The following is a 21,141-nucleotide window of genomic DNA, read 5'->3' on the forward strand; positions in this document are numbered from 1 at the left end:
TCCAAGACAGCATTTTCTCATTTCTTCTTAAACTTTCTACCCCAACTTCTAGCTTAAGGCCTCCCTCATCTCATAAGTCATTGAGAAAATAGAAATAACCAGAAATCCTTCCCTCAATCTCCCACCACCAAATTCACACACCTTTCTGCATCTGCTGGCATTTTCTCTTCTTTTCCCTGTCACAGCAAAAACAAAAACAACAAAGCCCTTCTTCCAATCAAAGGCAAAAATACCAACATACCCCAGTATGTGTTCTGTTGTCTTTCCCTCTCCTAGCATCTCAATAAACTAATTCCTTTTGGCCGTAGATTGTCCTATATCATCAGTGTCTCCTTCCTGCTGGATCATTCCTGCTGGTACACAAACATTTAAGCAAAGAAACAAAACCTTTGTTTGTTTGTTTCTTTGTTTGAGATGGGGTCTCTGTTTCCCAGGCTGGAGTGCAGTGGTACAATCTCGGCCCACTGCAACCTCAGCCTCCCGGGTTCAACTGATTCTCCTGCCTCAGCCTCCCGAGTAGCTGGGAATACAGGCACATGCCACCATACCCGGCTAATTTTTGTATTTTTAGTAGAGACAGGGTTTTGCCATGTTGGCCGGGCTGGTCTTGAACTCCTGACCTCAGGTGATCCACCTGCCTTGGCCTCCCGCAGTGCTGGGATTACAGGCATGAGTCACCATGCCCGGCCCAAAACCCATTATTAATCAGACATCCTCCTCTTGCTCCTGCTCTACCTGTCTGCCTCCCTTCATGGCAAAGCTTATTCAAAGAGTGGGGATCCACCCTGTCACTACTTTCTAGGCTCTTTTCCATTCTTCCATCAAATTCAGTCTGGATTCTTGCCCCACCCTCCATGACAACTGCCTTTGCTTTTTTCTTCTGTGGGTATTACCACTGGGATCTCTGCTGCCAGCTCCAAAGGTTGCCATTCTATCCTCATCCAATGGGACTTCTCAGCAGTATTTGCCATGATTGACTGTTCTCTCCATTGTCCAAATAATCTTATCTTGAATCCAATGAAGCACCTTCGTTCTTCCCTTCTTTGTCTTCTCTGAAGGCTGATTCTCTTCCTCCTGGCCATTTGAAAGCTTGCTACAAGGCTGTCTTTGGCAGTCTCTTTTTTGACTTTACACATTCTTCTTAGGAGGTACCATCTACAACCATGGCTTCATATGATTTAATATACTCAGATGACACACAGGTTTTTATATCCAGCCCAGACTTCTCTGAATTCTAAACCTATGTTTTCAACTAACTACATTCTCCCTTCTCTTAGACCCCTCCTGAAGAAACCGCCAAACTTCATTCTATCCCAAAACACATTCAAACCTAGTTCTCTAAAATAGCTCTCCTTTTTAGAGAATTCATTTTCTCTAACTAGAAACTTGGTCATTATCTTTGGGACCTTCTTCTCCCTCACTTCTTCTCCAGCATGATGCCCAACCTCATGACTCCTTAGTATCTCCTGGAACCATCCTCTTTCCCCTCATTGGTCACTACCACCTGATGCAAGCTGCTATCGTTTCTTGCTGAACTGCTGCACCAGCTTCCTAATGGGTCTCATACCCATCCTAGGCCCTTCCAGTCCATTCTCCTCTTTACAAAAGAATCACAATGAAAATCTGATCATGGCACCCTCTCGTGCTCGTCACCCTTCAATGGGATTTTGAATGTGTAAGGCTCATTACAAAGACCACAAAGCTCCGCATTGGTTTGACACCCATCCACTGCCAGCCTCATCTCACACTACTCTCTCCTCCCTACCCTGGCTATCTTTTATGAATAGATTGGGGTTTTTGAATACCCTGGCTATCCTCTCTATAAATTGCACTCCCTTCTCTCGAAAGTCCTGTATGCATTGTTTTTCTGTCTGAATGCCCTTTTTGCCTCTGTTTATATGGCTGAGTTCTTCTCATTCTTGTCTTAGATTAAAATGTCATTTCCTTAAAGAGGTGTTCCCTCACCATCCGATCAATATGGCCCCTTCATCTCCATTTTCTTGATCACTAAAGTGAAAAAAATGTATTGTTAATATGTGTCTGTTTATATGATTCTTTTCTTTCTCCCCAACAAGATAGTTAGCTCATTCATGTGGAGAGCCCATAGGTTTTATTTACAAGTGTTTCAGTAAATCAAATACATGTAAGGGGTGTAGTAAATGATTGCTGAATAAGTGAATGAATGCTTAGGAAGTGAGTACGTACATATGAAATCATTTTTTAGTCTTTCCATTGTCCTCCGGCTTAAGTTTTTGCTCTTGTATAATTTTGTTAAAGTCTTCCTGTAAATAATAGTGTCCAAATATTGACTCTGATGAGCAAGTAACAGTACCATCTTCATTGTGATGGTCCTGGGGGAGTCGTGGGGTAAGGAGACAGATCTTCTGAGAAAATCCTTCAATTTTCCTCCCTCCTCCACAGAGTTTCCACCCTTTGGCCCTCATTCTTCAGCACTTCGGTTATGTAACTTGAATTTTCTCTGCAGTTATTAAGATATGTGATGTTATTTCTATTTTCTGAGAAAATTGAGGTTCATAGGTCCTAAGTTACTGATGAAAGGTCCACAAAGCAAAAAGTTCCATGTGCACAGTTTAAAACCAGGTCTGTAAAATGTAGATATTCATGATTTCTCCTTCCATCCTACCACAGTGCCTCTAGCCATATGATAAAGTAGGGATTCCACCTACATTAAATGTGTTGTAGATGGAAGGGGAAAACTACAAAGCTAATCCAGTTGGGAAGAATCAGCAAGTTACTATCACAGTGGAAATCCCTGGAAAAAAAAGGCTTGACTCTTACACAAATGGTCCTGACTAAATACCATGAAATTATGCAGCCCAGGGTTCTTTCTTTGATGAGCACAAAATTGTTTCTTGGTTTACAGTTATTTTACTGACATAACATTGACAACCAGAAGAATATAGGATGATTAAATCAACATCATAAGGCATCTCTCAATTTTTTTCCAGTAAATTGCATAGCATTATTTCCTAATCTATCCTTATTCTTTCTGTAAGGTTAATTTTGAGTAGGTATTTAGGAAAATGCTACTTTCTGTGATGTTTTATACCTTATTTTTAAAACTGCAGGTATTTAAAATCTTCCATATTCACACCATCCTAACTGCATTGCTTTCATTTCTCTATGTTTACTTCCAGTCTTTACCCATATATTATAAAATATAGTCTTTACATATTTTCATGCCACATAGTGATATAATTTTTATTCCATCTTTATTTACATTTAACATTTTTGTTGTTTTAGCAATAAAGAAGGAAGCAGCAGACAGAATATTTCAAAGCTTAATGTGTGTTGTTCCCAAATTGTATTTGTTTCCTTAGTATTTGTTTTCCTAGCTATGATAAAAATGAAGATTTAAGGGATGGTTACTACATATTAACACAGACTAGTAACTTAAGTAGATGTAATGAAATTTTTTAGAGAGCTGGGTGATTCTCTGATTTAAATACAAGTTTAAGGACATGTAAGATAGTTGAGCATAAAATTGAGCTACAATCTAGAGTTACTACTAAATAGGCAATTATTTTGTTTTGGCAACATGTAGAGGCACTAACAATTACGTATGCCTACCTAGAAATGACAGAAGGGACACCTGAAATATGAAGCTTACTTTATTAGCTATAAATGTGTTTTCCTTTGATAAAACATACTAACTTACTTGAAATCTATTTATATAAACTCACTTAACTCCATGTTCATTCTTGTTAAAGGTTGTATTTCATTTGATTATGATTAGGGACTTTATTTAAATCACTAAAATCTCATTCCTCATTTAATGATGCCTACCAAAATATAGAGCTGTCTACATTAGCATTGCTCATTTATTACACTAATTTCCCAAAATATACAAGTTTATTCTAAAAGCTCTTCATAAAAATTATAAAGAAGTGGCTTTTAATTTCCCAAAGTTCTCATCTGGATTAGAACAAGGTTAGGATAAATTTTTAGTGAACAGAACCGTGAGCTTGTTTTAAACCACATATTATCTAAATTATCTTTATAACTGTGCAAGCATATTTCAACAATTTCTGTGAGGGTTCATGGACTCTTCAGAGATAAGAGTTTCTTTTGGCTCTTTAAACCATTTGAGTATTGTGGTGGGTTGTGTGTGGGTTCCTAAAATATGTCTGTCGGAATCTGTAAATGTGACCTCATTTGGAATAAAGGTCTTTGTAGATACAATTAAGGAAGAGATCTCAAGATGAGATCCTTCTAAAATAGAGTGGGTCCTAAATCCAGTGATCAATACCCTTAGAAGAGACAGGAAAAGGTAGACAAATAGAAAACACAGGGAGAAGAGAAGAAGGCTATTTGAGGATGGAGGCAGAGATTGGAGTGATGCTGCCACAAGCCAAAGAATGCCAGGAGCCACCAGAAGCTGGGAGAAGTAAAGCAGAATTCTTCCTTAGAGCTCCTGTGGGGATCGTGGCCCTGCCAACACTTTAATTTAAGACTTCTGACCTCCAAATTGTGAGAGAATAAATTTCTGCTGTTTTAAGCTAGAAAATTTGTGATTATTAGTTGCAGCGGCTGTAGGAAATTAATACAAGTATGCATTTGAAACTAATTGCAGCTTTTGAATTGCTTTAAATCTTAGTCTATGGCTATCTTGTGTTTATAGTTAAGAGCTTTTAAAAAAAGTATATTAAGGACTGAATGTCTGTCATAAAAACAATGCTCTATATGTATTATTCCATTTATCCTCACAAGGTTACTGTTTTGGTTTTATTTTACCTACTGTAGACGTGGCTGGTGGCTATTCATATTCCATGCTTGATGCAATCAGAAGAGCAGTGATGGTTTCCAATATCCTTTTAATTAATAAGGTAAATGAGAAAAGCCTCACCCTCAAAGAAGTCTTCAGACTAGCTACTCTTGGAGGAAGCCAAGGTAATGACTATTACATTTTTCTCTCACACAATATACAACCATGCTGATATGTGTCCTTGGATGTAATATGAAGGTGCATGATTGATATTAGGAAAATCCAATATTCATAACGATCTCATCTCATGTAACATACCCAGAACTCGGCCAGTAAAGTGAAGTTCACTGACGGAGGAATCATTCCTTCGGTGATTTCACTGTCTTTGGTAGAATAGATGTCTGAGATACAGTTATCATATTGATTGTTTTAATGGATATTACATTGGTTACATGGATATGAGTTCTTTAAAATAATCCATTCTTAGGCCAGGTGCCTAAGAATCACAGTAACTCACGTCTATAATTCCAGCACTTTGGGAAACTGAGGCAGGCAGATCCCTTGAGCCCAGGAGTTTGAGACCAGCCTGGGCAATGTGACAAAACCCTGCCTCTACAAAAAATAAAAAAATTAGCTGGGCTTGGTGGAGTGTGCCTGTAGTCCCGGCTACTTGGGAGGCTGAGGTGGGAGGATCATCTGAACCCAGGGAGGTAGAGGCTGCAGTGAGCAGTGATTGCACCACTACACTTCAGCGTGGGCAACAGAGTGAGACCTTGTCTCCAAATAAATAAATTAAAGAATCTGTTTTTCCACTGAGTGAGGTAACTTGCTCTCCAGTGGCCTGAGTGATAGTAAAATAGTAACCAAGGCTTACTAAGTTCTTTCCCTGTGATAGGAATCATACAACATACTTTATATGTGTTGTTATTTAATCCTCACAACCACTGTTATTCATTTCATTTTACAAACAAGGAGCCTGAATGAGGCTTACACAGCTGTCAAGCCACAGTGTGCTATGATTTGAATCCACCTAGCTGATGCCAGCATGCAGATTTCTTACCTTCTGCCCTTCCACTATAGTATCTTCCTGTATAAATCCCTGCCAAGTCCATGTATTTGGTTCATATGCTTAAGTACACTAATTCCTCAAACCTCTTTAAAAGGATAAAGATGTAAAAATTTAGTTGGTTGATATGCAAATATTGCTCATCAGCTTTTTCCAGTTCTCAGGTATAACTGTATTGTTATGGAAAAAAATAAAAATTGGTCGTTGTATTCCCTTAAGTCACTTTAGAATTATAAATGTAATCAGAATGGATGATAGTGAAACACAGCATGAAACCATAGGTAGCTAGTGAGAAATTAAAATGTAGATATAGATTTAGAAACATATTTGGTTGTAGATTTATGATAGATACCCTGAGTCTTACAAATGGAGGACGATCGAAGCCAAGATTATCCTGGGAAGAGAAACTTCTCAGATGTTCTCTGAGTGTTGGGGACTAGGATGAACACCATAAGCACATTTCAAGAAAAACAAGTACAGGGTTGTTTTTTGTTTTAGTTTTTGTTTTGTTTTTTGCTTTTTTTTTTTTTTTTTTTTGATTTCCCAAAGTCTTATGGTTCATTTTCCAAAATCCCAAGTTTCAAATCACTCACTATTTTAATAAGTGTTACAACCTTTCACCCACACCACCATTGTCCTTTCACATCTGAATTTGAGTTTGAGTAGTTATTCTACCATCTATGTTCATGGTACAAACAAGTCGTATTTAAATAGTGCTTTTTGAATTCTAGGCTCTCTGTGAGTTACTTCATCAGTATCCTGTTTCTTTGATCAAGCCAGCATGGGCGCCTACCAAGTCATTTGTACTTTGCTGTGTAGCTTTTAAATCTATTTTCTGGGTCACTGGGCTTACTCATGGAATTTCTCTTCCTTAGTTTGTTTCTCTACTACAGTCAGAGTAAAATGAGATGAATGGATCCACATTTAAAGTGTGGCATTTTCCCAGCACTGCCATGGCCTTTACACTCATTCTCAAGAAGATCAAGATGAGCAAAAATGATCTTCACAGAACCAACATTTACTCCAAAGGCAGCAAAACCGCATTTCCTGAAATGCATTTGAGTCACTTACCAGCCCAGTGGGATCTCTGTGCAACAATTTTTAATTATATCAGTTTACAAATTCACTGAAAAGAATTGTGTCTTTTTTGGTTAGTTCATTCCTGAAGTCTCCAGGCTCTACTGAACAACCCAGTTGGTTTATATATACCATCAACCTTGCCTAAACCCTAGTCACTGCACGTGGTTATCTGGTCTATTAAATGTGCAACAATTTTATGTTGAAGTCAGTCATTAAAAACTTATACTTGACATGCTGCTTTGTCAAGGGCAAAAAGAAGTCGAGTAATCAGTGAAGGAGGAGAGAATTTCCAATGATTTTCTATTACATTCAGTCGTTCCCCATACAATTAGTAGGAGTCACCTGGCTCCTTTTAACATTTCGGATTATTTTCATACCCCTGTCTTGCTAAAGAGAGTACTTCAGCTAAAAAGCCATTTTTCTTTTCTGAGAATAAAAGAGTTGCCCTTTAAAGAACCTTTTAAGAACAAGTAAGATTTCTAAGTCAGTGTTTAGAGAAATGCCACAACTTTTGGATACCTATAGGTAGAAATATAATGTATTGGATAATGCCTAACAAAGGTAATCGATTCAATATTTTAACATGAAAGTGTATCTTAGCAGTGATAGAATGCAACAAACACATGTGAAAATTGAAATAAATAATACTGCACTCTGGTTAACCTTCCTTTTATTCATGCTTCCATTTGTGACCCCAGTGTACACCTTCCTCAGATTACAGGCTTTAAGGAACTTTAGATCCAATACCTCCGTTGGCGAGGAAAGCCAACTACCCCCATCTTTCTGAAACTAAATCATAAAAATGAGAGATGTTCTTCCTTGGTATCCAATAATCTTGGAACATGAGTTGTAGCTGTGAGATGAGCCAAGTCAATAGATATTATTGGCCTGTGCTCTGTTTTAAAAAACCATTCTTCTCTGGTGACCAGAAAACCTTCAGGGTTGGAAAGAGATTGGTCTGTTTTCAAAAGCCCCTGGGACTTTTGAGTTATCAGAATCTGTTCACTTTGAGAAGTGAGCTTTTTTTTTTTTTTTCCATTCAGAGGATTTAAACTAAGGAATTTCTGATGGATATGCCTGCATTGACAAATATGCAAAAGGATAATTATTTTTTATTTATTCAAGGTTCATTTCACTTCCATGAAAATAAATCTTGTCAGCTATTTCATGGAACAGAAAGAACAAAAAAAGGCAATGCAAGGAGTTTGGAGTGTAGGGGGGAGAATAGAAGGGAAAAAGAATAAAGGTATTATGTTAATCATCACGTTTCTTAGAGGGATAAATGAAAAGCATAGACCAGCTGGGCTATGAAATGCACTGATAGAGCTGAAATAGAGACATATCAGAGTTATGATACAGTAATGAAGGGAACTGTTTTTATTCTCAGATTTTGCCTTCCTATGCATACTCCGCTTTATGTAAGAAGTCTTGTGACCTATTAGAATGAGAGTGCTTTTCTGTCTCACTGTTAAGACACTATTTTTTTTTCTCTCCTAGCGACATGTTGAAATCTGTCCTTACAAACAGACATTAGTGTGGTGTGATGGCTTGCAATCCTGACTGTTTATTCACTTGTTCTCAATAGCCCTGGGCCTGGATGGTGAGATTGGAAACTTTGAAGTGGGCAAGGAATTTGATGCCCTCCTGATCAACCCCAAAGCATCTGACTCTCCCATTGATCTGTTTTATGGGGATTTTTTTGGTGATATTTCCGAGGTAAGTATAAGAAAGTTAATCAAAAGGCATTTATTTCATAAAGTCCTTGTCACAATAGCTTCCCTGTAGAAAAGAAAATAGAAACTGAAACATTTTAATGGAATGCAGGAAAATCTTAAAAGGGACACTAGAGCCCTTTAATAATTATTATAATTTTATGACAGCAATGTTAAAAATAATGGTATTAACAAAACTTTTTTTTTTTTTTTGAGACGGAGTCTCGCTCTTTAGCCCAGGCTGGTGTGCAGTGGCATGATCTCAGCTCACTGCAAGCTCCACCTCCTGGGTTCAGGCCATTCTCCTGCCTCAGCCTCCTAAGTAGCTGGGACTACAGGTGCTCACCACCACGCCTGGCTAATTTTTTGTATTTTTAGTAGAGACGAGGTTTCACCGTGTTAGTCAGGATGATCTTAATCTCCTGACCTCATGATCCACCTGCCTTGGCCTCCCAAAGTGCTGGGATTACAGGCATGAGCCACTGTGCCCAGCCAACAAAACTTTTATATTTTAAATGTTTTTGTATATTTGAATGTATTTGGCCACAAACAGCCATAATGTAATTAGCACTCATTGAACACTTGCTATGTGCTGGGTAGGCATGGGATTAGGCACTTCCTTATCTAATTTTGTTCGATCATCAGAGCAATTCTAAGAGAGTAGGTACTATTAATATTGCCATGTTAATTTATAGGGGCAGTGAGGCTTAAGGGAGGTTAAGTGATTTACGTAAAGACTCATAGCCAGTGATTAGTAGGCGGAATTTGGATTCACACACGGGACTTTCTGACTACTGGAGGCGAGGCTCTTGACTGTGATGCTATGTCAATGGTTTTAATTTTGTAAGAAAATGAACTTTGTTTCTCTTATTATAAAATGTTTTTCTATGGATACAATAAACTAGTTCATCTTACTTGAAAAATGATTCCTTGTAAGATATTGAGTTCTTCCTAAAAAAAGAATTAACTATTGCCATTTTTAAATTGATCTACTTATGAGAGTAAATGTGGTAATAAATACATTAAAGTTTTTAAAAGAAAAATTCTGTATTATATGAAGTTTGTACCATTTGTTATTATAAAAGAGGAAAAATATCTTTTTCTCTACCCATCTTAGGGTCAAGGCTGAGGTCACTATAACAAGAGACAGATTAACAGGAGAAAGGCATACACATTTATTTAATATAAATTTTTTTTGAGACAGAGTTTGCTCTTGTCACCCAGGCTGGAGTACAATGGCACGATCTCAGCTCACTGCAACCTCTGCCTCCTGGGTTCAAGCAGCTCTCCTGTCTCAGCCTCCCAAGTAGCTGGGATTACAGGCGCCCACCACCACACCCAGCTAATTTTTGTAATTTTGGTAGAGACGGGCTTTCACCATGTTGGCCAAGTTGGTCTTGAACTCCTGACCTCAGGTAATCCACCTGCCTTGGCCTCCCAAAGTGTTGGGATTACAGGCATGAGCCACTGTACCTGGCCTGTTTAATATAAATTTTACATGACAGGAGCCTTCATAAGGAAGTGAAGACCCAAACAAACAGGTAAACTTGGGTATTTTTATGCTAGGTTTGATGAAGAGTGGAAAGTTGTAGAGAAATGTGATAGGACACGGAGTGTGATCCAGTGGTAATAAGCTAGAGGGAACTTAGCAAGGCCTGTTTGTTCAGATTCTTCTCTGTGATCATTTGTCTCCAGAGATCTGGCATAGGGAGGGCACCCCTTTACTTAATGGTCTTACGACCTGCATCTGGGTGAGGGGTGAGGGGTGAGAGTCAGAGTGACCTTCCTGTGTTTGATTGGAGGTCGTGTGTCCTGACCCCATCATTATTTTCATGTTGTTTATTATTTTACTCTCTTATTAGAGTAAATCTCTGGGAATAGGGCTGTAGGGAATAGTCCTAGTCATTTTTCTTACATCAGGGGTGTCCAAGGGAGAGAATACAGTCATGAGTTCTTAGTTTCTGTTTCTGGTTGTGCCAGTAAAGCCCCCTCCCTCCTCCCTCTTTTCTGCTTATCAGTAGAGACAGAAACTAAAAACCGTGGCTTCCGGCTGCTAAAAGCCTAAAACAAAACAAAACAGAACAACAAAAACAAAATAAGGCAAGTTGGACAAGCTTGTCTTACATCATACCCCTCTTGAAATATTTGAATTATTTTACTAAATTAATTTCTTTAATTTATATAATACCTTTTCTCTGATGACTCAAAAGTTACATACCCAGAGCTTTCACACAATAGGTAAACTTCTGTTAATTGCCAGTGGATTATTTTGTTGTTCTGGGAGGTTTTTATGAAGCACATAGCCACTTCTTTTTTAATTAATAGAAGTCGATTTTGACATTAAGAAATAAATTCATATTTCTGGGCTTTGCCAGCCACTATTGCCTGTGAATTTACTTTTCTAAATGCACAAACTAGTCTTTCTTATTACTTTTATTTTCCATTTTAGGCTGTTATCCAGAAGTTCCTCTATCTAGGTAGGTAGATGTATGTCTCTATGCTAAATATTAAATAAAACCTTTTCCTGTCTTTTTCTTGGGTATGGCTCTCTATATTTATCATACCATATATTAAACTCTATGTATGATAATTTGCTTTGATTCATTATTTTTTTAACACTCTGAAGCATCAAGCCCATTGGTGGCACATTATTTAAAGGTTCTATTTGAAATCTCTAGTCATACATTGTAAGCTGAGGAATGGAAGGCCAAAGGTGACGAGATCTTCATGTTCAACCCCCTTGTACTCATTCGGTATCTGACATTCTCCCCTACCATGTTTTTGTGACAAATATATAGTACAGTCTCTCTACACGTGCTTGTGATGTACTCACATTCAATTCCATTCAGAGAGAGAAACAGTAATGCAGAAGATTCTACCCTCCCTCCCATTCTGTTGAGTGAGCTCAGGACTGAGTGAACTCGAGATGGAAAGACACATGTATTACTTCTTGTGGAGCTGATTCTGGAGCGTAAAGAGTAGTATTTATTTCTCAATGGGGGCAAAATGTAAACCAACCACTTTAGCTGAGAAAGGACAGCTATAGGCGGTTGAGTCAACTTTATGTGATTTCTGCCTCTGGTGCAGAATTCAGACCCTAATCATCAAATTAGCTATGACATTTTCTACCGGTCATATCTTCCTGTTCAGACTATAAACAATCTGAGGGTGGGGGGAAAGCAGCTTTTAGTATTTCCTCTCCTAGAAGTATCTTAAAAAAAAAAATCTCTCCCAATGGCAGGGAAGATACTTATTGACACAAAAGGATTTTATACATGATTCCTTGATTTTTCTTTCAGGAGATGATCGAAATATTGAGGAAGTTTATGTGGGCGGAAAGCAGGTGGTTCCGTTTTCCAGCTCAGTGTAAGACCCTCGGGCATCTACGACATTCTCCTGGGATGAGCGTGGTTCTGCATCTCCCTTGTGCCCAGGTGGAGTTAGAAAGTCAAAAAATAGTACCTTGTTCTTGGGAAGACTATCCCTTTCTGTGTCTAGTTACAGTATTCACTTGACAAATAGTTCGAAGGAAGTTGCACTAATTCTCAACTCTGGTTGAGAGGGTTCATAAATTTCATGAAAATGTCTCCCTTTGGGGCTGCTCAGACTTACTTTAAGCTCAAACAGAAGGGAATGCTATTACTGCTGATGTTCCTACGATAAAACTTAAGCAAAGCCTTTTTCATATTTGAAAATGTGGAAAGAAAAGATGTTTCTAAAAGGTTAGATATTTTGAGCTAATAAATGCAAAAATTAGAAAACGGAAAATGGACCCATGAGAGTATATTTTTATGAGGGAGCAAAAGTTAGACTGTGAACAAATGTTAGAAAATCACTTCAGATTGTGTTTGAAAATTATATACCGAGCATACTAATTTAAAAAGAGAACTTGTTGAATTTCAAAACGTGTTTCTAGGTTGACCTTGTGTTTTAGAAATTTGCACTTAATGGAATTTGCATTTCAGAGATGTGTTAGTGTTGTGCTTTGCCTTCTTTGGGGATGAATGTCAGAAATTGAATGCCACATGCTTTCTTAATATAGTTTTGTGCTTCAAAGTGTTTGACAGAAGTTGGGTATTAAAGATTTAAAGTCTCTTAGGAATATTATTCATGTAACTACATGGCATAAATAGTTGTATTTTTTGTGCACTTTAAAATCAACTTATAACTGTGAGATGTCATTGCTTCCATTTTATCAGAAGAGAAACAAATTCTGTGCTTAATGAAATTTATGTAGACTGGAGTCTTTGTGAACCGGGGCAAGTGATGGGCATCCAGGAGCCGCCAATACTAACAGGACAGGTTCCATTGCCATGGCCTATTCCACCCAAACAATATATTGTAGTTTCTGGAAATTCCGTACTCGGATATCAGTCTGCTAGAACTTTAAAATGAAGGACAAATCCTGTTAAAGAAATATTGTTAAAAATCTTTAAACCCTGTGTATTGAAAGGACTCTATTTTCTAATTTTCGCCAATTTTCTGTTTAACTCCCTATAATTTTTAGGACATTAGAATTTTAGGATAATGAAGAGTACGTAATGTCCTACTTAATATTTACATTAACAGGACAATTCTTACTAGATATTTAGGGACATTACAAAGCAAAGAATATTTTTATGCTTCCTAATACAGTGTGTTTTCCCATAACCTACAATTAAAACCAAATTATGACCTTATGATAAATCTTTAAGTATTGATGTGAATGTTATTTAAATTCTATATTTTTCTTATTAAATTGCAAATACTATAAATGAGCAAGGAAAAGGAATAGACTTTCTTAATATATTATAACACTCATTCCTAGAGCTTAGGGGTGACTCTTTAATATTACCTTATAGTAGAAAACTTTATGTAATATAGCTAACTCCGTATTTACAGAACAAAAAACATAGTTCCCCCTCCTGTAGTGTAAATTTTATTTTCACATACTTATGCTAATTTAGCAGTAATTGGCCCAGGTTTTTTCCCTAATAGAAATACTTTTAGATTTGATTGTGTATACATGACACCTAAAGAGGGAACAAAAGTTTAGTTTTATTTTTTTAATAAACAACAGAGTTTGTTTTGTGAGATAAGTAGCTTAGTAAACCCAATTTCCAGTCTTAGTCTGTATTTCTAATATTTCTAGTTCCTGAGCCATGTCAAAGATGCCTTGCCAAATTTCTCCCCATTTCTCTATGGGGCTAGCAAGAATCTTCAGCTTTATCCCTCAATCACTGCCAAAGGAACTTGATTACATGGTGTCTAACCAAATGAGTAGGCTTAGGAATTTAGATGAGATGTGTAAGATCCACTTACAGGCAGTAGCTGCTTCTAGTGTTTGCAAGATCCTACACTTTTACCTTCTTTAAGGGTGTACATTTTGATGTTGAACATCAGTTTTCATGTAGACCTAGGACTCCTGTGCAGTAAATACAAATAAGTGTAGCATCAGAAGCAGTAGGAATGGCCGTATACAACCATCCTGTTAAACATTTAAATTTAGCTCTGATAGTGGGTTAAGACCTGAATATCTTTCCTGGTAAAAATAGGATGTGTTGAAATGTTTATATGTACTTTGATCTCTCCGCATCACTTATAACTTATGTGTTCTATTTCTTCAAGTGCGGTGTTCCTGAATGTTATGTATGCTTTTTTTTTTTTTTTTTTCTGTACCACAGGCATTAGCTATACCTGGGGCCAGATTTTCTGCACTTTGAAATGTTGCCTTGGCCTAATGTAGGTTGACTTTCTGAATTTTGGAGCGGCACTTTTCCAAGCCAATCTTATTTGTCCCTTTTTGTTTGAATATCTTGCTCTCTGACAGGAAAGAAACAATTAACTTAACAGCCTCCTCACCCCACCCTCCACCATTTCCTTCATGTTCCATGGTATTTTCAACAGCATGCTCCTTGAAAGGTAAAAACCATTCAAAAGTATCGATTATCATAAATTCGCAAAATATTTTTGCAACCAAAACACAAAAGCAGGCTGATCAGCTAAGGTAAATTTCATTTTCAAACGAGAGGGAAACATGGGAAGTAAAAGATTAGGAGGTGAAAGGTTGTCCTGAACAGACCGAGGAGACTGTTCCCTGATTTATTCTCTTGGCTGGTTCTCTCGTTGAATTATCAGACCCCAAGAGGAGATCTTGGAACAAGCTCCCTTCATGCCAGGGGTCTTTCTAAGTTAATGCTGTGAGCATTGAGCCCCTATTAAAACTCTTTTTTACTTCAGAAAGAATTCTACAGGTTAAAGGGAAAGAAATGGTGGGAAACTCTCCCCATAATGCTTAGCCAACTTTGAAATGTACCCTCCAATATCCCCACTGGCAACTGCAGCTGAGATCTTAGAGAGGAAATGTAATGGGTGTGAGATCTAGCAATGCATTTTGAATCTTCACTCCCTACCAGGCTCTTCCTATTTTTAATCTTTTCACCTCAGAACTAGACATATGGAGAGCTTTAAAGGCAAGCTGGAAGGCACATTGTATCAATTCTACCTTGTGCTATACGTCGGAGAGATCCAAAATTTGGATGCTTCTGGAGACTCTTGGACATCTTTTCATTGTTGTCCATTTTTAAAATTGATGATGATGGTTGGAAACATTCACATGCTTAAAAGCAATGGTGTGAGTTATTAACAGGTAAACGAAAAAGTAATGACTTGAAATGGTTTTTAAATTGTTTGGATTGTGAAGAATTTTTGAAGTGCTTTTTATTTTTTTTGTACGGCTTCAAGGAGATGTTAGCAATTTCAGATCTACTAGCCAGTTTAGGTATGACTTTGGAAGTGCAGAAACAGAAGGACACTGTTAGAAAATCCTGACATTGGTCCCCATGCATGTGTTCACACCTGGTTTCACCTGCCCTTCCTTCCCACAGCCCTGAGTGTGAGAGATTGAGAGTTGAGGGGTTGCTTTGTGGATCTTGTCCAAATTTAGTGAAATGTGGAAGTCAACCAGGCCAATGGTGGAATTAAATGTAAATTCCAAGAGGACTTTCACAGTCCATGGGGTTCAAATGACTTGGGTAACAGAAGTTACTCTTTTTTTGTGTGTGTGAGCAACAAGGCTGTTTATTTCACCTGGGTGCAGATGGGCTGAGTCCGAAAAAGGAGACAGCAAAGAGTAGTGGGATTATCATTGGTTCTTATAGGTTTTGGGATAGGCGGTGGAGTTAGGAGCAATGTTTTGTGGGCAGGGGGTGGATCTCATAAAATACATTCTCAAGCGTGGGGAGAATTACAAAGAACCTTCTTAAGGGGGGAGATTATAAAGAACCTTCTTAAGGGTGGGGGAGATTACAAAGTACATTGATCAGTTAGGGTGGGGCAGAAACAAATCACAATGGGGGTAACAGAAGTTATTCTTAGCTTATCTGTTATGTGACAGTGATTTACCTGTCCATACCATTTCCAACCCAAAAGCCTGTCAGAAAGCATTCTTCAGAGAAAACCAGTTTACATTTGTTGTTAAACTCCTGATCGCTACTCTTAAGAATATATATGTATGTATTCATAGGAACATTTTTTCTCAATATTTGTATGATTCGCTTACTGTTATTGTGCTAAGTGAGCTCCTATGTGCTTCAGACAAAAATAAATGAGACTTTGTGTTTACGTTATTTTTTGTTGTGAGTTCTCTCTGTTTGGTTTTGTTGTGAATTCTATCAATCTGCCGGAAGGGGAATTGATTTTACAGTGTTTTTCTTCTTTTAGCATGAATTTTAAAAAAATAGAATAGAATACTTAGCTGTGAGCCAACATGTATCTAACATCCTATGATAGTCACTATACATAGCTTTTAAAAATTAAGCTCGAATGTTCAGCCTTTTAGAAGCAGATTGCTATTGCTTTTGATTTCAGCATAGTGTATATTTTATATATTTTAAGACATTACCCAGAGTGAGTAATGCACTCTATATGAAGAATCAGTTCACACAGACATATGTGCATGTGTATTTAAAACAAAAGTTTCACAGAATAATACTTTCTCTATTTGTGATGCCTTGGGCTATTTCCTGTACACTTTATTCCTTGACATTTCATTTTATTCTCTACTTTTTAATGCTGCGGATGATTCCCCAGTTGGTTTCTTGAGCTTCTAATGAATCACCTGCAATTCGGAAGCAATATTCCAGTATGTTTGAGTCTAAGCTTGGTCATTCCCTTGCTGGGTGGCAGACATGTTACTTTAAGTCTCCACGGGTCCATTTCTAATTCCGTGATATGGAGATAACATGAGTGCTTGCCTTACAGTCATGAAGATTAAATAAAAGGGTATATAGACAGCACTTAAGCTAGCAGCTGGAACACAGTGAGTGCTCACTATGTGGTAGCTATTATCCTAAAAATGAATATAGACCAAATGAAAATAGAAATAATTTTATAAATATTTTTATCAGTATATATTTTATAATCTAAATCAAGTGATATTATGGATCCTCCTTTACATAGAAACACTTTGCATCTGATTTTTTCAACAGTATTATATGTTCATTTTTTTTATTTGCAATATGAAACATAGAGTAGTAGATTAGGTCTATAAATTCATCCCAATGTCTGAGCAGCTTGCAGAACAAGTCTTTCAATTGCACTGGTGACCCAGCTCATCCCCCCTTTCTCTCTTGTAGTTCTCAGAATAACTGTAGAATGTGCTGGAAATGGAACATTCTCAGATAAGGAGGAACTGGCCAGAACAGACTGGGCTGTGTTCCCATCCCTCCTGAAACAGGATCTTACAGTGCCTTAGCCCAGCATGTCAAGTATCCTCAAGGTATAAAACCCAGGGTGGAGCATGCTTCGAAGGTCCCTCAGCTACGTGCAGATGTAGCTGACTCTTCTGCCCTGGGAAACTATCCTGAGCCTTGACAGACTTGCCATGAATCTTAATTGTCCCTTGCTGCCTATCTGTGAGGAATAAAGTTGCTTCACTTACTTTGCTGTGTGATTGTTCTGTCTCACCAGACTCATGCAAGGGGTAGAAATTGGCAGTCCCATGATACAGTGGGCATGATGAAACTGCTTCCCATAACTTACTAAGCACTTATTTTCTCCTAAAGATCAATTTAGTACAAAATACCCAGAAAAGAAATTTCACATGCATAATTTAGCAATAATGTATGTCCAGTTTGCACATTGTGGACACTGGGTATTACAATAGGTAATATATAAATGTGCAGATTATTACATGGTACTAAATTCAGGATTTAAATTAACAACAACAACAACAAAAAGATTTGGATATAAGATAAATACCTCCCAGTAGCAAAACAGGACTTGTGTTATGGTGTTTTAAGACTCCATCAAGAGACCACTTAGTTACTGGACCAGAACTCACAAGTAACTCTCACCAGTGGCAGCAGGTGTTTTATTTTGTTTTCATCTTATTTTAAAATAGGACAAAAGAGAAATGTTCTCTGTCTTTGATAGGACAGCATTTTAAAGTGTGATTAATATTTTAAACTAATTCAGACTTACCACTTTTATCTCCAGCCCGACCCTAACCTACTACCACATCATTGTAAGACTACATTGCATTTATCATACTTAAAAAATGGTTCATGCTTCTATAATAGTTGAATCTAAATTTTGGAGCAGGAATATAGATAGAGAGCTAAAAGCATTTTCTCTATTAACAAAAACTTTGTTGGGAAATTCTTCAGTGGTAACTAAAAAAAGTAAAAAATAAATGTTTTCTTGCCAGTACAAAATGCAATTAAAAAAAAAAAACAAAAACAGATCACATAGAATTTCATAGTCCACTTGAACCCTCTGCTATTGCCTGGATTCTGTAGAGAGCAAGCAAACATTTGTTCCCTGTCTGTAGAAAGAGAACCCAAAGTCATAAGCAGTCAAATCAAACTGCAGAAATAATGGCCCTGGAAGATTGTCATTCGGTCAGATGACATCCACTCGCTTGAAAACTGGAACTTGTCGCTTCACTGTGAAATTAACTTCTGTCCTTTTAGTCTGGGTCACTCTCCAGATCAGACTTTTGGTTAACTGCTGTCCAATAAAACCCATAAATGAATAACCCAAGTAAGAATTCTGTTTGTGTGTGTGTGTTTTCCAAATTTCTAAATTTACTGTCCTGGAACACTTGAGAGACTTCAAATGGCCTTGGTGATTTTTGTTTTTGTTTTTCTTCCACAAAAGTTGGTTTCATCCGCACCTGAGTTAAGGAACAAGTGAAGGATGGCTTTGTGTTTGTAAAGCACTTTGAAAACCTTGACCGAAGCACAGAAACAGATAAAGGCAAGAAAGGCTTAATTTATCAAAATATTACAGAACAGATGAACCCTCAAATTGGAGCTTTGCCCAGGAAGGTTATCCGGGAAATAATTCAGTGTTAGACAGCATCTTTTATTGAATAGTACTGCTCCCTACAGAGCAGGGATAACTCATAGGCAGTGCAACTAAAGTTGACAACATATGGGTTCTTGGCAACTGTATACTCACTTAAACCCACTTTTAATTACATGCAAATTAAGGGGTAGGTGAATGCAAATTGAAGGGCAGTTTAGGATTTTCTAGCAAAGGGGTGGTAACTTCTAGGTCATTGTCATAGCTTTTGTAAATTGTCATGGTGCTGGTGGGAGTGTCTTATGCTAATGAGCAATGAAGGCATCTATGGATTGCTTTGGTAGCCATCTGCTGGTTCCTACCAGTTTCTTCACTTCATCCTGTTTAGACCAGATCCTGATTTGGTCAGCAAGGTTGTGACCAGAAAACAAGTCCTGCCTGTCTCCTACCTCAAAAGGATACTCAAAAGGATAAATTAAGGCGCTCAGAAATACAAGTGCACACACTTCTTTCAATTCATAAACTTTCTTAGTAGAACTATTAAAGATGAATTGGCAACCTATGTATTTTGGACTAATTTATATAACCACAACAAACCCTCCAGCATCATAGGCCAATATGTCCTGGCATAATGCAATGGCATGCTATCCATCCTGTAAAATCTCATGCTAGTGACTCAGAAACATGGGGGTAAAAGAGAAGCTATGGAGTTTAGGTTGTTTATTTATTAAAGCTGGGTAATAGGCTTTATATGTCATCCAGGACAATTTTGCAATCTCTTATGGATGTATTATTTATTGTAACTTATGGAGGAAACTCATGATGAGACTCATAGAAAATCTTCACATTCCCTAGAAAATTATTGCCCTGATTAAATAAGTCAGTATAAATGCATATAAAATATTCATTTAATGTTGTTTTGTAGTACTGTAGACCATTTAACATGGCATAATTTAATCCAAAAGAAATTGTAATTAGTTTGCTCTGAAGTGTACTTGGCTGTTCTCTTATGCTTTTTATGTCTTTGTAAATTTCATACTTAAAAATGGTTAATTAGTTGGTTTTTTGAAAGATAGAAATCTGTATGTGCAGAAAGCATAAAATAATGGCCTATTAAGTCATATTTAATTTACTAATCATGAAGTTGTAAGTTTTAATCAACATTCATTTAAGCAACATTTCATCAAATGCATAATAAATACCAGGTACAGGTCAGTTCTGAGGGTTAAAAATAACTTTCATCTCTTTGAAGAACTCACAGTCTGGGATGGTAGGTGAGAGGCAATACATAGACAATATATTACGTTTATGACAGATGTATAGAGAGCTAAGGGTGTTTAAGGGGGAAACTAGGTTCTCTTGGGTATATAGTCCGCAGAGATTACAGAGGGCTAAGTGTGGTGGTGAATCCTTCACGGAAGTGACATCTAAGCTTGGAAGAAGAAGAATAATTTATTTTCCATATGAAAACTCAAAAATTTCAAGCAGAGCATTCAGCATGAGCAATAGCAGCTCATCATGAAGACTTGACTTCTGGAAAAGTAAGGTAAGAATGAAGAGGACGAATCCAGTCTTCATAAGAATCGCCACACGTGTTGGTTCAAAATGAAGGTTTCCAGGCCCTTGTCCCTATACATTCGGATTCAGTAGGTTTGGCCTGGGGCCCAAGAATTTGTATTATCAACAAATACCTTGGTATGGTCAGGGAATAGGTGTAGTGAGGAGAGCCATCCTGGGTATGACAAGGACCAGGTATAATCAGGTGAAGAGAAGGCACCAGGTTCACTGAGTGCAGCAACTGTGGGTCTCACGTACATTGGTGGTTTTCCTATTCATTGGCAGATAACCTTTTGTTGTTGCCCAGGCTGATCTTGATATCCTGGTTTCAAGTGATCCTCCCACCTCAGCCTTCTAAAGTGCTAGGATTACAGGTGTGAGCTACTGCGCCCAGCTAATTGGAGGCCTTGCCCCAGCAGGTGGGAAAGGAAATGCCGGCCAAGTTCCCACCACATGCAGAAACCTGAGAGGGTGAACCCTACCCATCAACACCCGGAGGCCTTTTCCTGACTCTGGGACCAGCGACAGACAGAGTAGCCCCTGCACGGGTGACTCCCTGATTCCCATGAGGCCCCAGGGCTGCCGTGGCTCCTGCTGCTCCACATGTTGTGGGGCACCTTGATAGCCAATGTTGGCTTAAGTTACCTCCAGCTTTGCTTCTGTACATTCTTTAGAGATAGGATATAAACTTTGAAATGACCATTTTCTTTTTA

At 37.8% G+C, this 21,141-nt stretch overlaps 1 protein-coding gene across 2 annotated transcripts in view; it reads left to right on the forward strand.

Annotated features, from left to right (window-relative positions):
• The window catches only part of GDA (guanine deaminase), a 112,020-nt gene extending 95,829 nt beyond the window's left edge, over positions 1 to 16,191 (forward strand). For both annotated transcript variants that reach the window (XM_005581927.4, XM_005581925.5), the window contains exons 11-14: positions 4,765 to 4,911; positions 8,458 to 8,588; positions 11,034 to 11,061; positions 11,884 to 16,191. In XM_005581927.4, the coding sequence (XP_005581984.3) occupies positions 4,765 to 4,911; positions 8,458 to 8,588; positions 11,034 to 11,061; positions 11,884 to 11,954 (377 nt within the window). In that variant the 3' untranslated portion in view covers positions 11,955 to 16,191. The remainder of the gene's footprint in view (positions 1 to 4,764; positions 4,912 to 8,457; positions 8,589 to 11,033; positions 11,062 to 11,883) is intronic.
• Positions 16,192 to 21,141: the final 4,950 nt, after the last annotated feature.

Source organism: Macaca fascicularis, chromosome 15 (genome assembly GCF_037993035.2).
Source record: "Macaca fascicularis isolate 582-1 chromosome 15, T2T-MFA8v1.1".
In the NCBI taxonomy this organism is placed as follows: domain Eukaryota; kingdom Metazoa; phylum Chordata; class Mammalia; order Primates; family Cercopithecidae; genus Macaca; species Macaca fascicularis.